The following is a 16,579-nucleotide window of genomic DNA, read 5'->3' as shown; positions in this document are numbered from 1 at the left end:
ATAGTTGACTAGCTACAGGTTCTCACATCAAGCCACAGGCTGCCACCCATCAAAACATTACTATCCAGTTGGATTGACATTGGGATGTGTGTATTTCATAGTCGCACACTGTTTCTTGTATCATAGTACCAAGTACATAATGCATCATCGTGTATATTCAATCAATTTTTAACAGAATGATTCGCACTGGTAGTATCTAGTAGTACAAGTTTATTTGTACAGATATTTGTCGCTCAACTCGAACAGCGCGAGCACTGGTGACCATGATAGCTATACATCTTGTTGGAACTGTGCGAATTACCTGTCTGTGCTTATATGCCTTATGTGAGCGCTGTCTGCTCTGTGAGAGTCTGTGGGAAACTGTGGGAAACTGTCAAAATCAGCATTATCTGGGAGAAATTTGTGTTTTACTGATGTGTGTGGGTGGTCGCGGAATTCCTGTAAAACACTGGGGTGGGTTCTACAAAAGAGCAAAGGGGGTCAAAACAACAGCCTGGGATGCTCTAAGGGTTGAGTGGGGGAACTGGAAGGTGTGTTCTCACCTTGATTCGCTGCAAGCTCCACTTTCTCGATTAATCAAAACCTTTGTCTAGTTCATTGCCAAGGAGCGCCAGCGTTACCCAGACACTGCCTCATTCTGGCATGCATTCAGCGACAGAAACGGCAAGAGGTTTTCATATCAGCAAATCCTTAACAGCATCGCAGAGCAGCGGACTTCAGCAGCAGCTCAAGATGCAAATAATGCACGCACATTTTTTGGTGGAAATCTTGACCATCCATTGGCTCAGGGTGCATTCCGCTATGCCAAGGGTAGCAAGATGTATCTATTGAGCAAGGATGATGCCGTTGTAGTGGGGAGCTTCAGGCAAAGGCTGGGGAGACAGGGATAGGAGGAAGACGAGGTCAGGAGGGATAGCAGAGGATAGGAGAGTAGAGCAGATGACACAGTTAGAGGAGACAAGGACTCGACCGGCAGATTCAGGGGTCTTGGGGCTTAGGGTCTGGGAGCACATAGAGCACACTCTTGTATCATACCACGTATGACGACGACGACGCTGTCTTCACCCTTTCCCGAGCACAAGGCTGGCTAGGACATATGGTGATGAGAGTGGGGAGGTGACCCACGAAATCAAGCAGGAATCTGGATCAGGTGAAATTTCAATTGAAGACTGCGCATGGTTGCGATGCCTACAGCGAAGAGGCACACTATCAGTACTTCCTCCTACTTCTTCCCCAATGAATCCCTTGGAAGGAGCACCAACAACACCAAGGAGACGTAACGTTTCTCTGCCGCTGCCTCACTACATTGAACATGAACCATCAGGAGAAACCGGAGGCGCATTTCGCCTTCACCCAGCACGCTTCACACCGGTAGACAATATTCCCTCCTCAAATTCTACTGAAATCTTGTTATCGTCAACTACGCCTACTAGACCGAGAAGTAAGTCAGTAGCGAAGACGACATCAGCACTTCGTAAACCACCTCCCATAACGACCTCAAAATCAAACAAACCACGGGCAGCCTTAGGCAAAACGCAGACAATGGGCACACCAGACACTGTGAAATCAGTACCACTCTTCTATGGCGACTATGGGGAGAATGAGAACCCATCAGCATGGTTCGCTCAATTTGAACTATCACTCCCTATATCTTGGACAGATGCACAGTGCATCCAACAGTTCGGCATGCAGCTGACACCAGGAGAAGTCGCAGAAGAATGGTACCATAACTTAATGTCCCACCACCTCAACTCATTCGCCAACCTCAAACTTGAATTTTTCAAACATTGGCCACCTCCTAAGCGTCCTAAACTCATGCGAGCGCAACAGAAGGAACGCATCATGGCGCAAGTGTTGAAAGAAGACGAAATTGGAGTTTGGACGCAGGAAGGGAGGACAGGTAATTATGCACATGTAACCTGGGCAGTCAACATCTCACGATTGGCACTGGGAATGGGTGATGTGGATGGTGCAATGATTGAGTACGCATTAGAAGGCATCCCGGACCTGCTGAAAGACCATCTAAAGTGCATCTACAACTCATGGGACAAGTTCGTGGAAGACATACAAGACGTGCTGAACATCAAACTCAAATGAGGACGTGAGAATTTAGACAAGGAACGAGCGAGGGACATAGAGATTTCCAAACTCAAGATGCAAAGCGTAGCATTTCCCTCGCCCGCTCCACAACAATTCTTGCAGCACACATCACCCATGAACCACCCTGCACCAGTATGGATGCCAAATACTCTCAACCCATCATTATTCACTGCAGCGCCAGCAATGTTACCATCAATGAACGTAGGAATACTGGCGCGCAGTGGATACCCAACGTACGGCAACAGTAGGGGAACATTTATCCCATGAGTACAGCTGTCTCGCTCCCAGATTCTAGAAAAGGCGGCTCTAATGCTGCAAAGGCCCAACACAGAACCTGGGATGCGGCAATATGAAGCAGATGTCAGCCTATGGCACAGAGCATATGGTATGGACAGTGCTCAATCATTAGAACGGCCATATCCCCTACGTCCGGGAACAGCAATATTAGGATCGGGAGAGTGTTATAGTTGTGGAATGGTCATGGATCCGATGCACCTTAGTTCGCAGTGCATGGCTACGAGTCAACTACGATCACATGAGACTCGATGGCATCAGTATGTAGCAGGACTATTGCGACGAGCAACCCAGCAGCAAACACCACAAATTCCATACCCCACACCAGTTCAATATGTCACCACATCAAACCATCTTTACTTCCCACCGCAAGGGAACACACTGTCTGCACCAGTCTACCATATTGCGCTGCAGGAGGAACTCAGTTGGGGAGAACCATACAAGGGAGCAGGTGTTTCGGACCAGGGATATGAGTGGAGTTCAGAAAACTATGGGGGACCACTGCAAATGATGGACCAGCAGTAGTCCCACAAGATCAGAGTCCATCCACCAACCAATCACCCATGTCGACGAAGCCAGAACATTTCATTTTTTCATCCTCTACAGCGCCGCAAGCACTCAATATTGTACATATTCAGAACGGATCGCCTACCATGCCTGTCAAATTACCTTCTCATCTCTCGCAAACTAACTCACTACCAGTTAGTAACCCTTTGACTACAGATCTTTCTTCTTCAGTTACGGACGTAGTAACATTGTCAGAGAATCTATCAATGAACACGCACTCAGTTGTACTCTCCACTATATCTAGCAATACTATCGCTGATGTTTATTTGTTGGATGATGCAGGGCAAGCAATCAGAACTCAAACGAGCAATCCCTTCCTCACAGTACCTCACCTGCATGGACCTCAGGGAGAGAAGATATGAGTCCTAGCCATAGTCGACAACAGCGCCATGATCAACGCAATCGACACAGCAGCCTTTCAGCGGATCGCAAGAAGATTATCCCCGCTAAGTCCATCTTCCAGAACGCTTCATATGGCTGATGGCTCTCTAGTATCATCAACCGGTGTATGGTTGGGAACAATCTCCTGGGGACTGATCAATATTCAAACAACCTTCGAAGTATTTCCTAGTGGAGAATCGTGGCGCATGCTAATTGGAAAACCACTATTAGAGCAAGTGCGTGCAATACATGATTATAGCAGTGACGCCATACTACTCCCATATGGTAACGACTTCCATCGAATCTCGAACTTCACCACATTTAGACCGTTACCACATCCATGCTTACCTACAGCTATCCATTTCCCATCCAGTACCACCTTTAATCAAACCGTACCATCTTCAATGTCTATACTTAAGCAGAACAACAACAACAATAATAATATATTACATGTATCTACTATACCATCACCTATAGACATACATAAACTCGATTCATCAACTAACACTTCAATTCAACAGGCACCCATCAGCGAAAGGAACACGGACGAGCTCACCATCACCCCTCATCAAGCAATGCAATCGGACTCAGTTCCTCAATCAGTTTTCGAAGTGGAAGATATAGAACAAGTACCTACAGCAGGTGATGTACTAGACCCATCAACCTCGACGCTACCCAAAGATATCTTTACTAGGTTGACCAAACACAGACTGTTCTGGCCAGCACGAGTGGAAGCAATTGTGAATGCGCTCCATTATGGAGAACACCTTACAGAAGATCAATGGGCACAGACTCAAGCACTTATTGCGGAATTCGCAGATGTCTTCGCACTATCAGTACGAGAGGTGAAATCAGTAGATTTCATTGAGTTTCGACTACAGATCCCACCAGACGCTATGTTCTCGAAGAAAGTACACCAACGACCATTAACCAAACCGCAATGAGAATACCTGTTCCCAGTATTGGACGACATGCGGGAAGCAGGGATTACAAGGTTCATCAAATTGGACGAAGTCAAGGCCGTCGCATCAATGGTCCTCATACAAAAAACACATTCAGGGACAAGCCTTTCGATGGAGGACATACGGAGGGTTGTTAATAAGCAATGTATCGCACTCGGTGAGCCACCGGATTTAGATATTGACATGGACTCAGCATCAGCAGCAGAACCAGAATTGAAGGAAACCAATATGCCAAAGGTCAAATGGCGTATCTGTCAAAACTTCAATGATGTCAATAAAATCTCTCAAGTTGCACCAACACCACAAGGGGACATCACAGCGAAGCAGCAACATTTAGCAGGGCATGAATATATTTGCGTATTGGATTCTGCAGCCAGCTTCTACACGATACCGGTAGAGGAAGACAGTCAACCATACCTATGTTTCTACACGGAAGGGCGAGGATATGAAGCATATCGTCGAATGCCAATGGGTGTGCAAGGAGCTCCATCGTGCTTCAGCGACCTTACAGCACTGGCTCTGTCAGATATTCTAGTCAAGCTACTCATGGAGCTATACGTCGACGATGGCACAATGGCGGGAAATGTATTCAGTGAATTACTGGATCGCTTATGCATGTTTTTCACCAGGTGCCGAGAATGGAACCTGTCAATATCGCCAAAAAAGACACAATTGTTCATGAATGAAGTCATTTTTGGGGGAGCATGAGTGGGACGGGAGGGCATACGGCCAGATCTAATGAAGATTGCCGCAGTTGCTGAGTGGCCAGTTCCATCAAATTTATTAGAATTGATGCACTTTTTAGGCTTGACAGGATACTTCAGATCGTTAATCAAAGACTACACTTGTATCACAATACCACTCACAGACATGTTATGCAACCTGGATGCACCACCAATCAGCGCGAAAGGAGGGAAACATAAGTATAGACAGTTTTTGAGAGAACGCAAACTCGAAACCTTCTGGGAGCAACAACACACTTGTGCATTCGTAAAGCTCAAGCAAATTCTCTTGATGGAACTGGTACTCAAAGCACCCATGTTCGACAGAACACCGTTTATCGTCATCAGTGATGGCTGCAAAGATGGCTTCGGAGCAGTCTTAGCACAGTGTTTTCCATTTCAAGAAACGTCAGGTGAAATGACTACCAAAGTTCACCCAAGTGCATTCGCGTCAAAACGGACATCACCAACAGAGGAACGGTACAAGCCCTACCTGTTGGAATTCGCAGCATTGAAATATGTGTTCGATCAATTCGGATTGATCATTTGGGGCTTTCCGGTCGAAATCGAGACGGATTGTATTGCATTGAGAGATACATTATTGAATGATAAGCCATCAATAGTGCATGCCAGATGGCAAGATGGCATCATAGCTTACCAAATTGCAGATGTACGACATAGGTCAGGTGCAAGCAACACAGTGGCGGATGCTCTTAGTCGAAGGGCGTCGGGACAACCACAGAAGGATGGAGATGGTAGCGTGTGGTCAGTGAGCGAAGACTGGGATAGAATGCGGACTGGTGAACGACCTATTCCTCGTATGTTACAAGTAACACTGGCTACATGGCCCCCCTATCATTTTTCCCCTTCGTCCTCGCCCTCGTATGCCTCCGGCTCGCACTTCTCTACCGACTATCCGTTGACCGGATCCTCGGGACCGTTCCCGTCCCTCATCCCCCTCCTATCGCACCAACGTGCGCACGTGCCTTCGGGCTATGACTCGTTCTGACTCGTGCCATCAACGTGGCTTTCCTTATCTTGTCTTATCTTTCCTTTGACTCGTGCATGCTGCACATTGTATCATTTACCGTTGGCTCGTTCCAACGTTTCTCGGTCTCATTCCGCATTCGACCTTACATCACTAATCAGGCTCTGCCACCATCGTACCTATACCCTTTCCATTTCCCCTTTGCCCTTACCTACAGTACGGTAGCCTTGCCCTTAACCCTTTCCACTTAGTATAAGTAGTCGGTCACTCTGTACTAGTTTCCCTAACTTGAATCTACTCAATCTTCCCTCGAACATACTTCCCTCTGAAGCCCCCTCAGCTTCAGTCTCTAGTATCTTTTTCTTAGGTGCTCATCGCGCCTAAGTCTACCTCAATCGACTACTCATCGTTCGGACAAGACTGTCCTTACTTTGAGAACGTCAGTGACTTTGAAAGACATCCGTCTTAGAAGTCACGTGACACGCTCGTCTCTGATATCTGCCGACTCGACGTCGCCAGTCTCAGTCGCTACACCGGACCCTTCCGGTTACGTCACGAACGTTAGTGGACGACGCCCCTCTTAGGGCTCCGCATAACAGATCTATTTGAGTGCGTAACAAAAGATTCAAGTTTCCTTTTTTGCGCCCTGCCACCCGCACGGCCATTAACCGACAGACACCACGACTACCTGGATCCCGAAGTACCCTTGGGAACGTGATCCCAACACTCCGGACTCTGAAGAAGAAGAATCGGAAGAAGACCACACGTCCTCCGACGAGTTTCCCGACGAACAACCGTACGGCAACCTCAACTCGAACCCTGGAACAAGAATGTCCGGAGGCCCCACCCAACAACCGACAGTGGTCGTATCCAGGCCTGAACTAAAGGCTGGAGTACCACAGAACTATGATGGAAGCATCGATGATGCCGAGCGCTGGATGTACTCGGTGGAGACATACTTCCTCATCAACTCGACGATCTACAGCTCCGACCAAACCAAGGTCGCTGTTGCACTCCAGTACATGAACGATGGAGACGCCCGCGTCTGGGCCGACACCTTCTACCGAGCCGCCTTCGACAAACCTACTGTCGACTTCGGTAGCTGGAAGGACTTCAAGAAGGCGTTCACCGAATCCTTCCACCCGGTCGACCGGATGACTGAAGCTCTAACAAAGCTTCATGGTTTGAGCCAAACCGGCGACGTGATGCCCTACATTGCGACATTCAAAACCCTGTCGTCCACTGCTAGTCTCAAGCAGGACGTCGCCCTCATCCACTTCTTCGAACGAGGGTTGAAACCAGGACTTCGAACCGCCATCTACGGGAAGGAGGTCGTCCCCACCACCATCGATAAATGGTACACTGCCGCGATACAGTTGGAGGCCAACTACAAGCGATCAAGAGCAGTTGTGTCCAACAACAGATCGGTACGCCCTTCCGGCCACCGGCACGTCCCAAAGCCTCAGGTCCGCCAACGCGATCCTGATGCTATGGACGTCGATCGTTCCCTCATGCCCGAGGAACGACAGAAGTGCTTCGATAAAGGCCTTTGCTTCAAATGCAAGGAGAAGGGCCATCGAGCAAACGACTCCCGGTTCCACCCGAAGGTGCGCCGAGGAGACAAGAACGACAAAGAAGACAAAGGCAAGAAGCCAAGCAAGTCTGGCGTCCGCCAGCTTGACGAGTCTTCTGACGAGGAAGACATCGAAGTCAACCTTGTCAAAAGAAAGGATTTTTAAAGAGAGGGCTTGTCGAACGGTCAATTCCCTCTATCTGCGCATTGTATACTAAAGCTGTTGGTAAATCCAACGAGTTTCGTGTCCCGGTGACACTTTTCTCTTCTTGCAGTGCCAAAACCGTTCAGTCGACCGCCATCATCGACTCAGGGGCAGGTGGGACCTTCATTAGCTATGACTTCGTCAAGCGAAATGGGATCCGGACCCACCTACTCAAGAAACCCTTCCGGATCACCACAGTAGACGGAAGCCCGTCCTCGGCAGGACAGGTAACCCAATACTGCATGCTATTCATTCGTCTCGATCGGAGACTTATGTATGGAAAGTTCAACGTAACGAAACTTTCCAAGCATGATGATCTACTTTTTGGAAAACCTTGGCTTAGTGCCATGATGCCCAATATCGACTGGAAGGCCAACACGATCTCCCTGCCTGCGACCAATAGGTCAAAGGAGGTGGAGAGGGAACTCAACGCCTCCTGGCGAGAAAGCAAGGCCAAGCCATATCTCTTTCGTGGAGAAAAGGCTGTCCTAGAAGAACTCGACGACGAGGACTTTTCGCCCCTCAAGCGACTCCCCAAAGGCACTCAACATTGCCTCGAGGAAATCAAGAAACGCAAGAAGCGTAACAAGAAGAAGACGGCGCCAATCATCGTGCCCTTCGAAGACACCGACTTCAATACCATGGACGATGTCTGGGTCGGACAGACCCATCTCGCGGATAAAGTTGAGGAGGTCTCCACTTATCCCCTCACTGACGATGAAGTTCTAGTGGAATATGCTTCGGACGGAACATCCGTCCGGATCATCGAGAACATCTCTTTCGACACTCCGCTCACCAAGGACGGGACCTCGAAGAAAGAAATCCGGAAGGCTCTCCATAGACGAGCAAAACCTCTCCGGAACCTCTGGATCCTCACTTCTCAGCAGGACTACACGAAGACCTCCAACAAAGCTCAAGAATTTGCTATGGAGGACGCGCAGGAGAAGAAGAAGAAATCATTTGAAGAACTGGTACCTTCCTATCTTCATGATTTTGCTGACATCTTTGCAAAGGATGGTCTGAACAAACTCCCCCCCTCGCGGCCGGGAGTAGACCACAAGATCGAAACGAAGGAAGGCTTCATTCCGAAGTCTTCTCGAGCCTACCCGCTCTCACCAAAGGAAACCGATGCTGTCAAAGCATTTTTGGACGAACACCTTGCCAAAGATTTCATCCAACCCTCGAAGTCTCCTCAAGCTGCTGGATTCTTCTTTGTCGGCAAGAAGGACGGGTCTCTCCGCCCCTGCCAGGACTACCGATACATCAACGAATGGACGATCAAGAACGCGTACCCACTCCCTTTGATACCACCCTTGCTTGCGAAACTCAACAAGGCGCAATGGTTCACAAAGGTCGACGTACAATCAGGATATAACAATATCCTCATTCATCCCGACGACAGGTGGAAAGCCGCGTTCTCCACCTCATACGGGCTCTTTGAGCCCAAGGTAATGTTTTTCGGATTGTGCAATTCACCCGCCACCTTCCAAGCTTACATGAACCAGACATTTTCAGAAGAACTGAACGAAGGATGGTTAATCGTCTATATGGACGACATCCTGATCTTTTCAGATAACCTGGACGAACACCGGCAAAGGACCCGCCGAGTGTTGGAGAAACTCCGCAAAGAGTCTCTCTTCCTCAAACCCGAGAAATGTACTTTCGACTCTCAAGAAGTCGAGTACCTCGGTATGATCATTCGACCTGGACAGGTCGCTATGGACACTGCCAAGCTGAAAGGCATCAGCGAATGGCAACAACCCTCTTCGGTCAAGGACGTGCGGTCCTTTCTTGGATTCTGCAACTTCTATCGTCATTTCATTCCCCACTACTCCGACATCGCACGCCCTCTCCTCGATCTAACCAAGAAGGAGATCCCCTTCTCTTGGTCCGATTCTACCGAGGCTTCATTCCAGCATCTGAAGAAGCTTTTCACCACCGAACCGGTTCTGCGGAACCCCGACTCCTCGCAACAGTTTGCACTTGCAACTGACGCCTCGCTCTTCGCGACCGGAGCAGTCTTGCTCCAGACGGATAGCAACGGGGATTACCACCCCTGCGGCTACCTCTCCCAGTCCCTCAACGCGGCCGAATGGAACTACGAGATCTACGACCGAGAACTCCTTGCCATCATCCAAGCCCTTCAGGCTTGGAGGCACTTCCTCGAAGGAAACCCTCACCCAGTCATTGTCTTCACGGATCACAAGAACCTGATCTATTTCCGCTCCGCGCAACGACTCACCCGACGACAGGCCCGGTGGCACCTCACGCTCACCAACTTTGATCTGGAACTTCACCATGTTCCTGGAACAAAGCTTGCTGCACCGGATGCCTTGTCCCGCCGTCCGGACCACGCTATAGCTGGTCAGGATAACGAGGATCGTATCCTCCTCCCCGACACCCTGTTCACCCGTTTAATTGACGCTGAACTCGCAGACGAGTTTCAACGACTCTCTGACGACCCCTCCGACCAGACTGTGAAAACAGCCTTGGACGCCCTTTCCGGGGTGTGCGCACCCCCCATGAAGTCTGCACTTTCCGATTGGAGGTTCACCGATGGTGTTCTCTTCTATAAGGATTGTGCCTACGTTCCCCCCAACCTCCGGCATCGCATGTTGTCTCTACATCACGATCACCCAACCGCCGGGCACCCCGGGCGTTCCGGTACCGAATGGAACGTCAAGAAATCCTACTGGTGGCCCGGAATGGGCTCCTTCATTAGGAAATACGTCGATGGCTGCGCCATGTGCCAGCAGATGAAGGTTAACACCCACCCCACGACACCTCCCCTCACCCCGATACCCTCCTCGGCCCTCCGGCCCTTCGCTCAGGTCTCGGTTGATTTAATCACCGACCTCCCCGAGAGCGCCGGCTACGATTCTGTCATGGTCGTGGTAGACCATGGGCTTACGAAGGGGGTAATTCTCTGCCCTTGCAGAAAAACCATCACAGCGGAAGGAGTAGCCGAACTTTTCTTCAAGAAAGTGTTCATGCGCTTCGGACTCTATGACAAGATCATCTCGGACCGAGGCCCCCAATTCGCCTCGAAGCTAGCAAAGGAGCTAGGACGACTCCTCGACTACCAAGTCGCACTTTCCACTGCCTATCACCCTCAGACAGATGGCCAGACCGAATGGCTCAACCAAGAGCTCGAAACCTACCTCCGGATCTACTGCCGGACGACTCCCTCCGAATGGGCAAAGCACTTGCCTATGGCCGAATTTGTTCATAACTCCCGACGACACTCTGCCAGAAATGCCTCTCCCTTCTATCTCATGATGGGCTACGAACCACGAGGCATCCCCCATCTCTTCCCCGACTCTACCCTACCAACCGCCGAAGACCGAGTCAAGTCACTCGCCAAGATCCGCGAAGAAGCCCTTGCATGCCACAGCCTCGCGCAGCAACGCATGACTGATCGTTCCTATGGCCAGCGTTACAAGCCATGGAACGTTGGTGATAAGGTATGGCTATCCGCCACGAACCTGATCACCGGATTCCCTTCTAGGAAACTTGCCCCGAAACGATACGGACCCTTCCCAATCCAGAAGGTCCTCTCCCCCATCACGTTCCAGCTCAAGCTGCCTGCCAGCTGGCGTATCCACCCCACGTTCCATGCCTCGGAACTTTCCTCCTATCAGGAGACAGACGTGCATGGACCAAATTTCACCGAACCTCCTCCTGATCTTATCGATGGAGAGGAACACTACGAAGTGGAAGCTATCCTCCAACACAAGGGTACCGGATCGCGTCGCCGGTACCTCGTGTCTTGGGTTGGCTATCCTGCCTCCGAATGAACGTGGCTCCCCGAAACAGAATTGAAGTCCGCAGCGGAGCTCCTGAAGGCGTATAAGAAGCGACTCAAGATCGCTTCAATCGCCATCTCATGTTGATCAACAACCGCCACCGCAACTTCTCCTACCGCCCTCACTACGCTAGGGCTGACCCCACCAGCGAACCCATCCACACCGATACCAAAGCCTTCCATCGCCAACGAATCCGCAATTGCCACCGCCCCACGAAACCCAAACCCGTCGACAAACAGAGACCCATTACCCAATACCCCACCTACGCCACTACCCAAGGAAAGATGCTCCACTATGTCGGCCTCAGCGTCGTCTGTTTCCTCGCACCGATCCGCTACCTCTCATGCGTCTGCCTCCGACCCCGACCCGACGAGCCAGCCAACGCATGGCCATGATAGGCCCTCCTACACCATCTTCCGACGACCATCCCTTCGCTCAGTTGTCCAAGACAGACAACGGGCCTACTGGGAAGCAGTCATCTGCGATCCCCAGTATGCAATCCGACTCGACAACTATCTCAACCGCACCAACGATGACATAACCATGAACCTCGTTCAGGCCTTCAGGGCCACCGATGCCCTCACCGGTGATATCGCCAGGATAGACCTGGCTAGGGAAACTTCCCTATCCACCGTCTCAACCAGATACAACCAAGGCAAGATCAAACGAGCCTTGCTAAATCTGTTTGAACTTAGGAACTTCCATGCCGCCGTCATGGCCGTCGAGGAGGAGCGGGCATTTAATCCCCCTCCCGACCCGCTTGCAGTCGTCGAGCGTGCTGTCTATGACAGAGCTCCGACCCCCTTCCTTCCCCAACTACCCCGCTCTGAATCACCAGAGCAGATCCCCAACGTCACCCAGTTGACCAACCCCGAAATCGACCGTCTCTATAATGAATACGAACGCGAGCGCTACGCCCCACGTAACCCCTCCCCCATCCTCGATGCTGACACCATCTCTATCATCATCCCAGAACTGGATGAATGCCCTCCCGCATCACCTGTTCTCAACCCCGACGATTGGGTACCCACCGAGACGGTCCCACACCTCTCTATTGGTTCTCCGGAACCCCTTCCCACTCCGCAACGCCGAAATCACCGTGCTCGTGCACGATCCATCTTGTCCCTAGGACTACTCCTCTCCCATGCGCATCGACCGCGCACCCAGAACTTCACTAGGCACTACCCTCGCGAGGAAGCCCAGGAAGACGCCATCAACGACGCGCGTCGTGATGCCACCGAGACCACCCAGGTCTACCGCAGCAACGTTGTCTGCCGCCAGTGCCGTGTCTACGGACACAAACAGAAACACTGCGCGCAATACTTCTGCCGCATTTGTGGGCAATTTGCCCCAAAACATCTCACTCCTTTCTGCCCTCGACTCGACGGCAGGAAGATCCTTCGTCGTGGAACCTCTTCCGACCGGTTCTACAGGGACATGCGGCAGCTCGAAGCTGCATATGACCAGGACGCTGCTCGCCTTGAGCAAGAACGCGAAGAGAATGCAATCGAAGCTGCCTCCTGGCTCGAAGACCTCGACTTCGACCCCGCATGGTATAACAACCAGGACGACTACGTTCCTCTGGACGACGATTAAAGAGTTCGTGGAACTCTACCTTGAAACGGGGGTTCGCCCTCGTATGCCTCCGGCTCGCACTTCTCTACCGACTATCCGTTGACCGGATCCTCGGGACCGTTCCCGTCCCTCATCCCCCTCCTATCGCACCAACGTGCGCACGTGCCTTCGGGCTATGACTCGTTCTGACTCGTGCCATCAACGTGGCTTTCCTTATCTTGTCTTATCTTTCCTTTGACTCGTGCATGCTGCACATTGTATCATTTACCGTTGGCTCGTTCCAACGTTTCTCGGTCTCATTCCGCATTCGACCTTACATCACTAATCAGGCTCTGCCACCATCGTACCTATACCCTTTCCATTTCCCCTTTGCCCTTACCTACAGTACGGTAGCCTTGCCCTTAACCCTTTCCACTTAGTATAAGTAGTCGGTCACTCTGTACTAGTTTCCCTAACTTGAATCTACTCAATCTTCCCTCGAACATACTTCCCTCTGAAGCCCCCTCAGCTTCAGTCTCTAGTATCTTTTTCTTAGGTGCTCATCGCGCCTAAGTCTACCTCAATCGACTACTCATCGTTCGGACAAGACTGTCCTTACTTTGAGAACGTCAGTGACTTTGAAAGACATCCGTCTTAGAAGTCACGTGACACGCTCGTCTCTGATATCTGCCGACTCGACGTCGCCAGTCTCAGTCGCTACACCGGACCCTTCCGGTTACGTCACGAACGTTAGTGGACGACGCCCCTCTTAGGGCTCCGCATAACAGATCTATTTGAGTGCGTAACATCGTACAACAGACTGACACTACTTCAGAGACATTAGCGACAGAATTATGTGACCGATTCAAAGAAGAACCACTCTTCCGGGAGATCATAGAGGCATTGTTCAACCTTGATGGCAACAAACCAGAGCGAGAATGCAGACGAGCGCAACACAGAGCGTTAGGATACATAGTCGAGGATGGACGACTATGGCATATCGCAGATGGCAAGTCTACTCGAGCACAAGCGCGAATGGAGTGCGTCATGCAGAAGGAAGCAGTAGAGTTAGCAAAGGAAGAGCATGCTAACAATGGGAATTGGGGAAGAGACCTTACCTGTCATATCCTGTATTCCGGACCTACATCCGATAATATTCCCACGCCTCATCCGGACCTTCGGATGTGCTATCCATGTCTCCAGTACCCATCCAGATCCCTGCACCTCTGCACATCCACATCCACATGTCCACGTCCAGATCCCTTATCCTTCGCAGCTAGCCTGCATCATTCATCCTTGTCCCATCGCCCTAATGCCACATCCTATATATCCACGCATCTCATCCGGACCATATCCGATCCGGTCCGATCCGATGTATAGATCCGCTTCCGATCCGATATAGATAAGCTTCCTAATTCATTTCCTGTTCTTATAACGTTATACACAGCCTATTCAGTATTTCCTCTATTCCGCTGTTTCGGTCATATCTATTACCGGTATGCTTACTGATCCATTAACCTATGTTCATTTCCGACTCGCATTTGTTAACCTTTGCATATGCTTCATACATAGCCTCAGACTCTGCTTATTGATCCTTCCGTTATTTCTCTTAGTATATAAACTCATCTATATGTCTTGTAGTACCTCAGTCTGAATATCATATTAGTCCTCGCACTAGTCTTCACTCTAAGTCCTCATATCAGTTCTAGTCTTCCAACTTAGTTGTTATCCATCTCAGGCCTAGGGAGTTTCTCCCTAGGCCGGAGCTCTGCTTATCCGATACTCTGCTCATCTGCTCATCCGATCCTCCGTAGTTTCCGGCAGTTCATCCGTATCTTTCCCGCGGTCCTCCGGACCTATTCTGCTTCAGACTTTGTCCTTGCAGCCTTTCCTCTGTTTGCTTCTACTCAGGACAAGTCCTGAGTAGCCATTACACATATCTGTATTAGGACGAAACCCCATTGTAATTTCCGGAACTTTCCCGCACTCATCCGGAAGTTACTTGTACCCATCCGGAAAGTCCTTCTGAAGTTTCCCGCGCCTTCGGACATCTTCGGACTTTCTTTGGACACCAATCTGAAATTAAGGGCACATACTCGGGTAAGGGGCGCAGCGCACGAGCTGAAGCCAAGCCCCTCAGAATCAGTCCTACCCTTTGTGCATGGTCTTAACACTTACCAAGCTACAGCTCATGGATCGAATCGCAAGCCCATCACTAGACCGATCCATTATGACGGCGATCCTCGACTGTCCGCAATGCAAGAACTTCGGATCAACCCATCTGCACGTTGTAGAAACAACAATACAACGAGGAACAAAAGAGGCTCCTAGCTGTATCTATAAATGTTGTGAGGTCACGCATTGCCTAGTCTGCTATTCTTGAGACGACAAGTGCATTCGACCCTAGGGGAAGCGAGTGCAGCAAGGATCTAGAAGTGTGCACTGAAGCCAAGCGCAAGAAAGCGCAGGTGCACGCAAGGCGCGGGAACGCGCGCGCGCATATGCAGAAATAATAGAGAAGTTAGACTCAAGTGCTAATATGATGCAATATAAGAGAAGAGAGATGTGAAGTGTAGACAAATAGACTTCTACTATGTTCTGCTAAGTAAAATGGTGGGTGGTAACTAGTAAGTTAAAGGGAAAGTAAGTGAAAAAGTGTAAAGTGGAAAACTCCTCCTCGTAGTATGTACTGCTGGTGCTTATATAGCGCGCCTAAGCGCGGTCATGCGGAGCCGAAGCGCTACCGAGTAGGTATGTAAAGATATATATAAGTAAGGGTCCATTATAAAAATAGAGGTGGAATGATATGCTAATAAAAGAAATGGAAATATATGCACTAGAGGGCTTGGTGGACAGTGGATGGATGCTTCTGGATGGCTGGCGCTATAGGGCGCTCAAGCGCGGGAACGCGCGTGCGCGTATACATCGTGAAGCACGGGAATGGTGCGCGGGAAAGCTGCGCCTTGTATAGGGATAGCTGTGGGTAGCGCACAGAGTGATGCTACAAGTTCGTGCTATGCACTCCTTGGTGGAAACTGCCATGTCACGCCATGAGAGGCATGAGTCTCTACAACGCCCTAATGTATCCCATCACAAGACGACATCCATTTGAGCTGCTGGTTGCAGACTACCTCTCATTACCTAAGAGTAAAGGAGGATATCATAATGCCTTACTTATCCTTGATACATATTCTCAATATGTTTGGGGATTCAAGCTGAAGACGTACGGCAATGCAAAGACCACGATTGCAGGGCTAGACGCAGTTGTGCACAGTTTCAGAGCACCGGAGACGTTCATGACAGATGGAGGGTCGCATTTCGACAACGGAGATGTACGCGCATGGTGCTCAGCACATAACGTGAAACACCATGTTGTAGCGGCCTATTCACCATGGATCAACGGTCTAGTGGAGAATGCCAATGGGAA

General features: G+C 50.2%; 1 protein-coding gene across 1 annotated transcript; it reads left to right on the top strand.

Annotated features, from left to right (window-relative positions):
• Nucleotides 1-413: 413 nt before the first annotated feature.
• Nucleotides 414-890, top strand: F5891DRAFT_1187498 (uncharacterized protein; the record flags this gene model as incomplete). Its single annotated transcript, XM_041366857.1, has 2 exons — nucleotides 414-530; nucleotides 594-890. The coding sequence occupies 2 exons, from the start codon at nucleotides 414-416 to the stop codon at nucleotides 888-890; spliced, it is 414 nt and encodes a 137-aa protein (XP_041227199.1).
• Between the last annotated feature and the right edge of the window lie 15,689 nt (nucleotides 891-16,579).

This window comes from Suillus fuscotomentosus, assembly GCF_016647785.1.
Source record: "Suillus fuscotomentosus strain FC203 chromosome Unknown F5891scaffold_21, whole genome shotgun sequence".
Taxonomy (NCBI): Eukaryota; Fungi; Basidiomycota; class Agaricomycetes; order Boletales; family Suillaceae; genus Suillus; species Suillus fuscotomentosus.
Note: the sequence above shows the minus strand (reverse complement) of the source record. Positions and strands in the feature narration are given on the sequence as shown.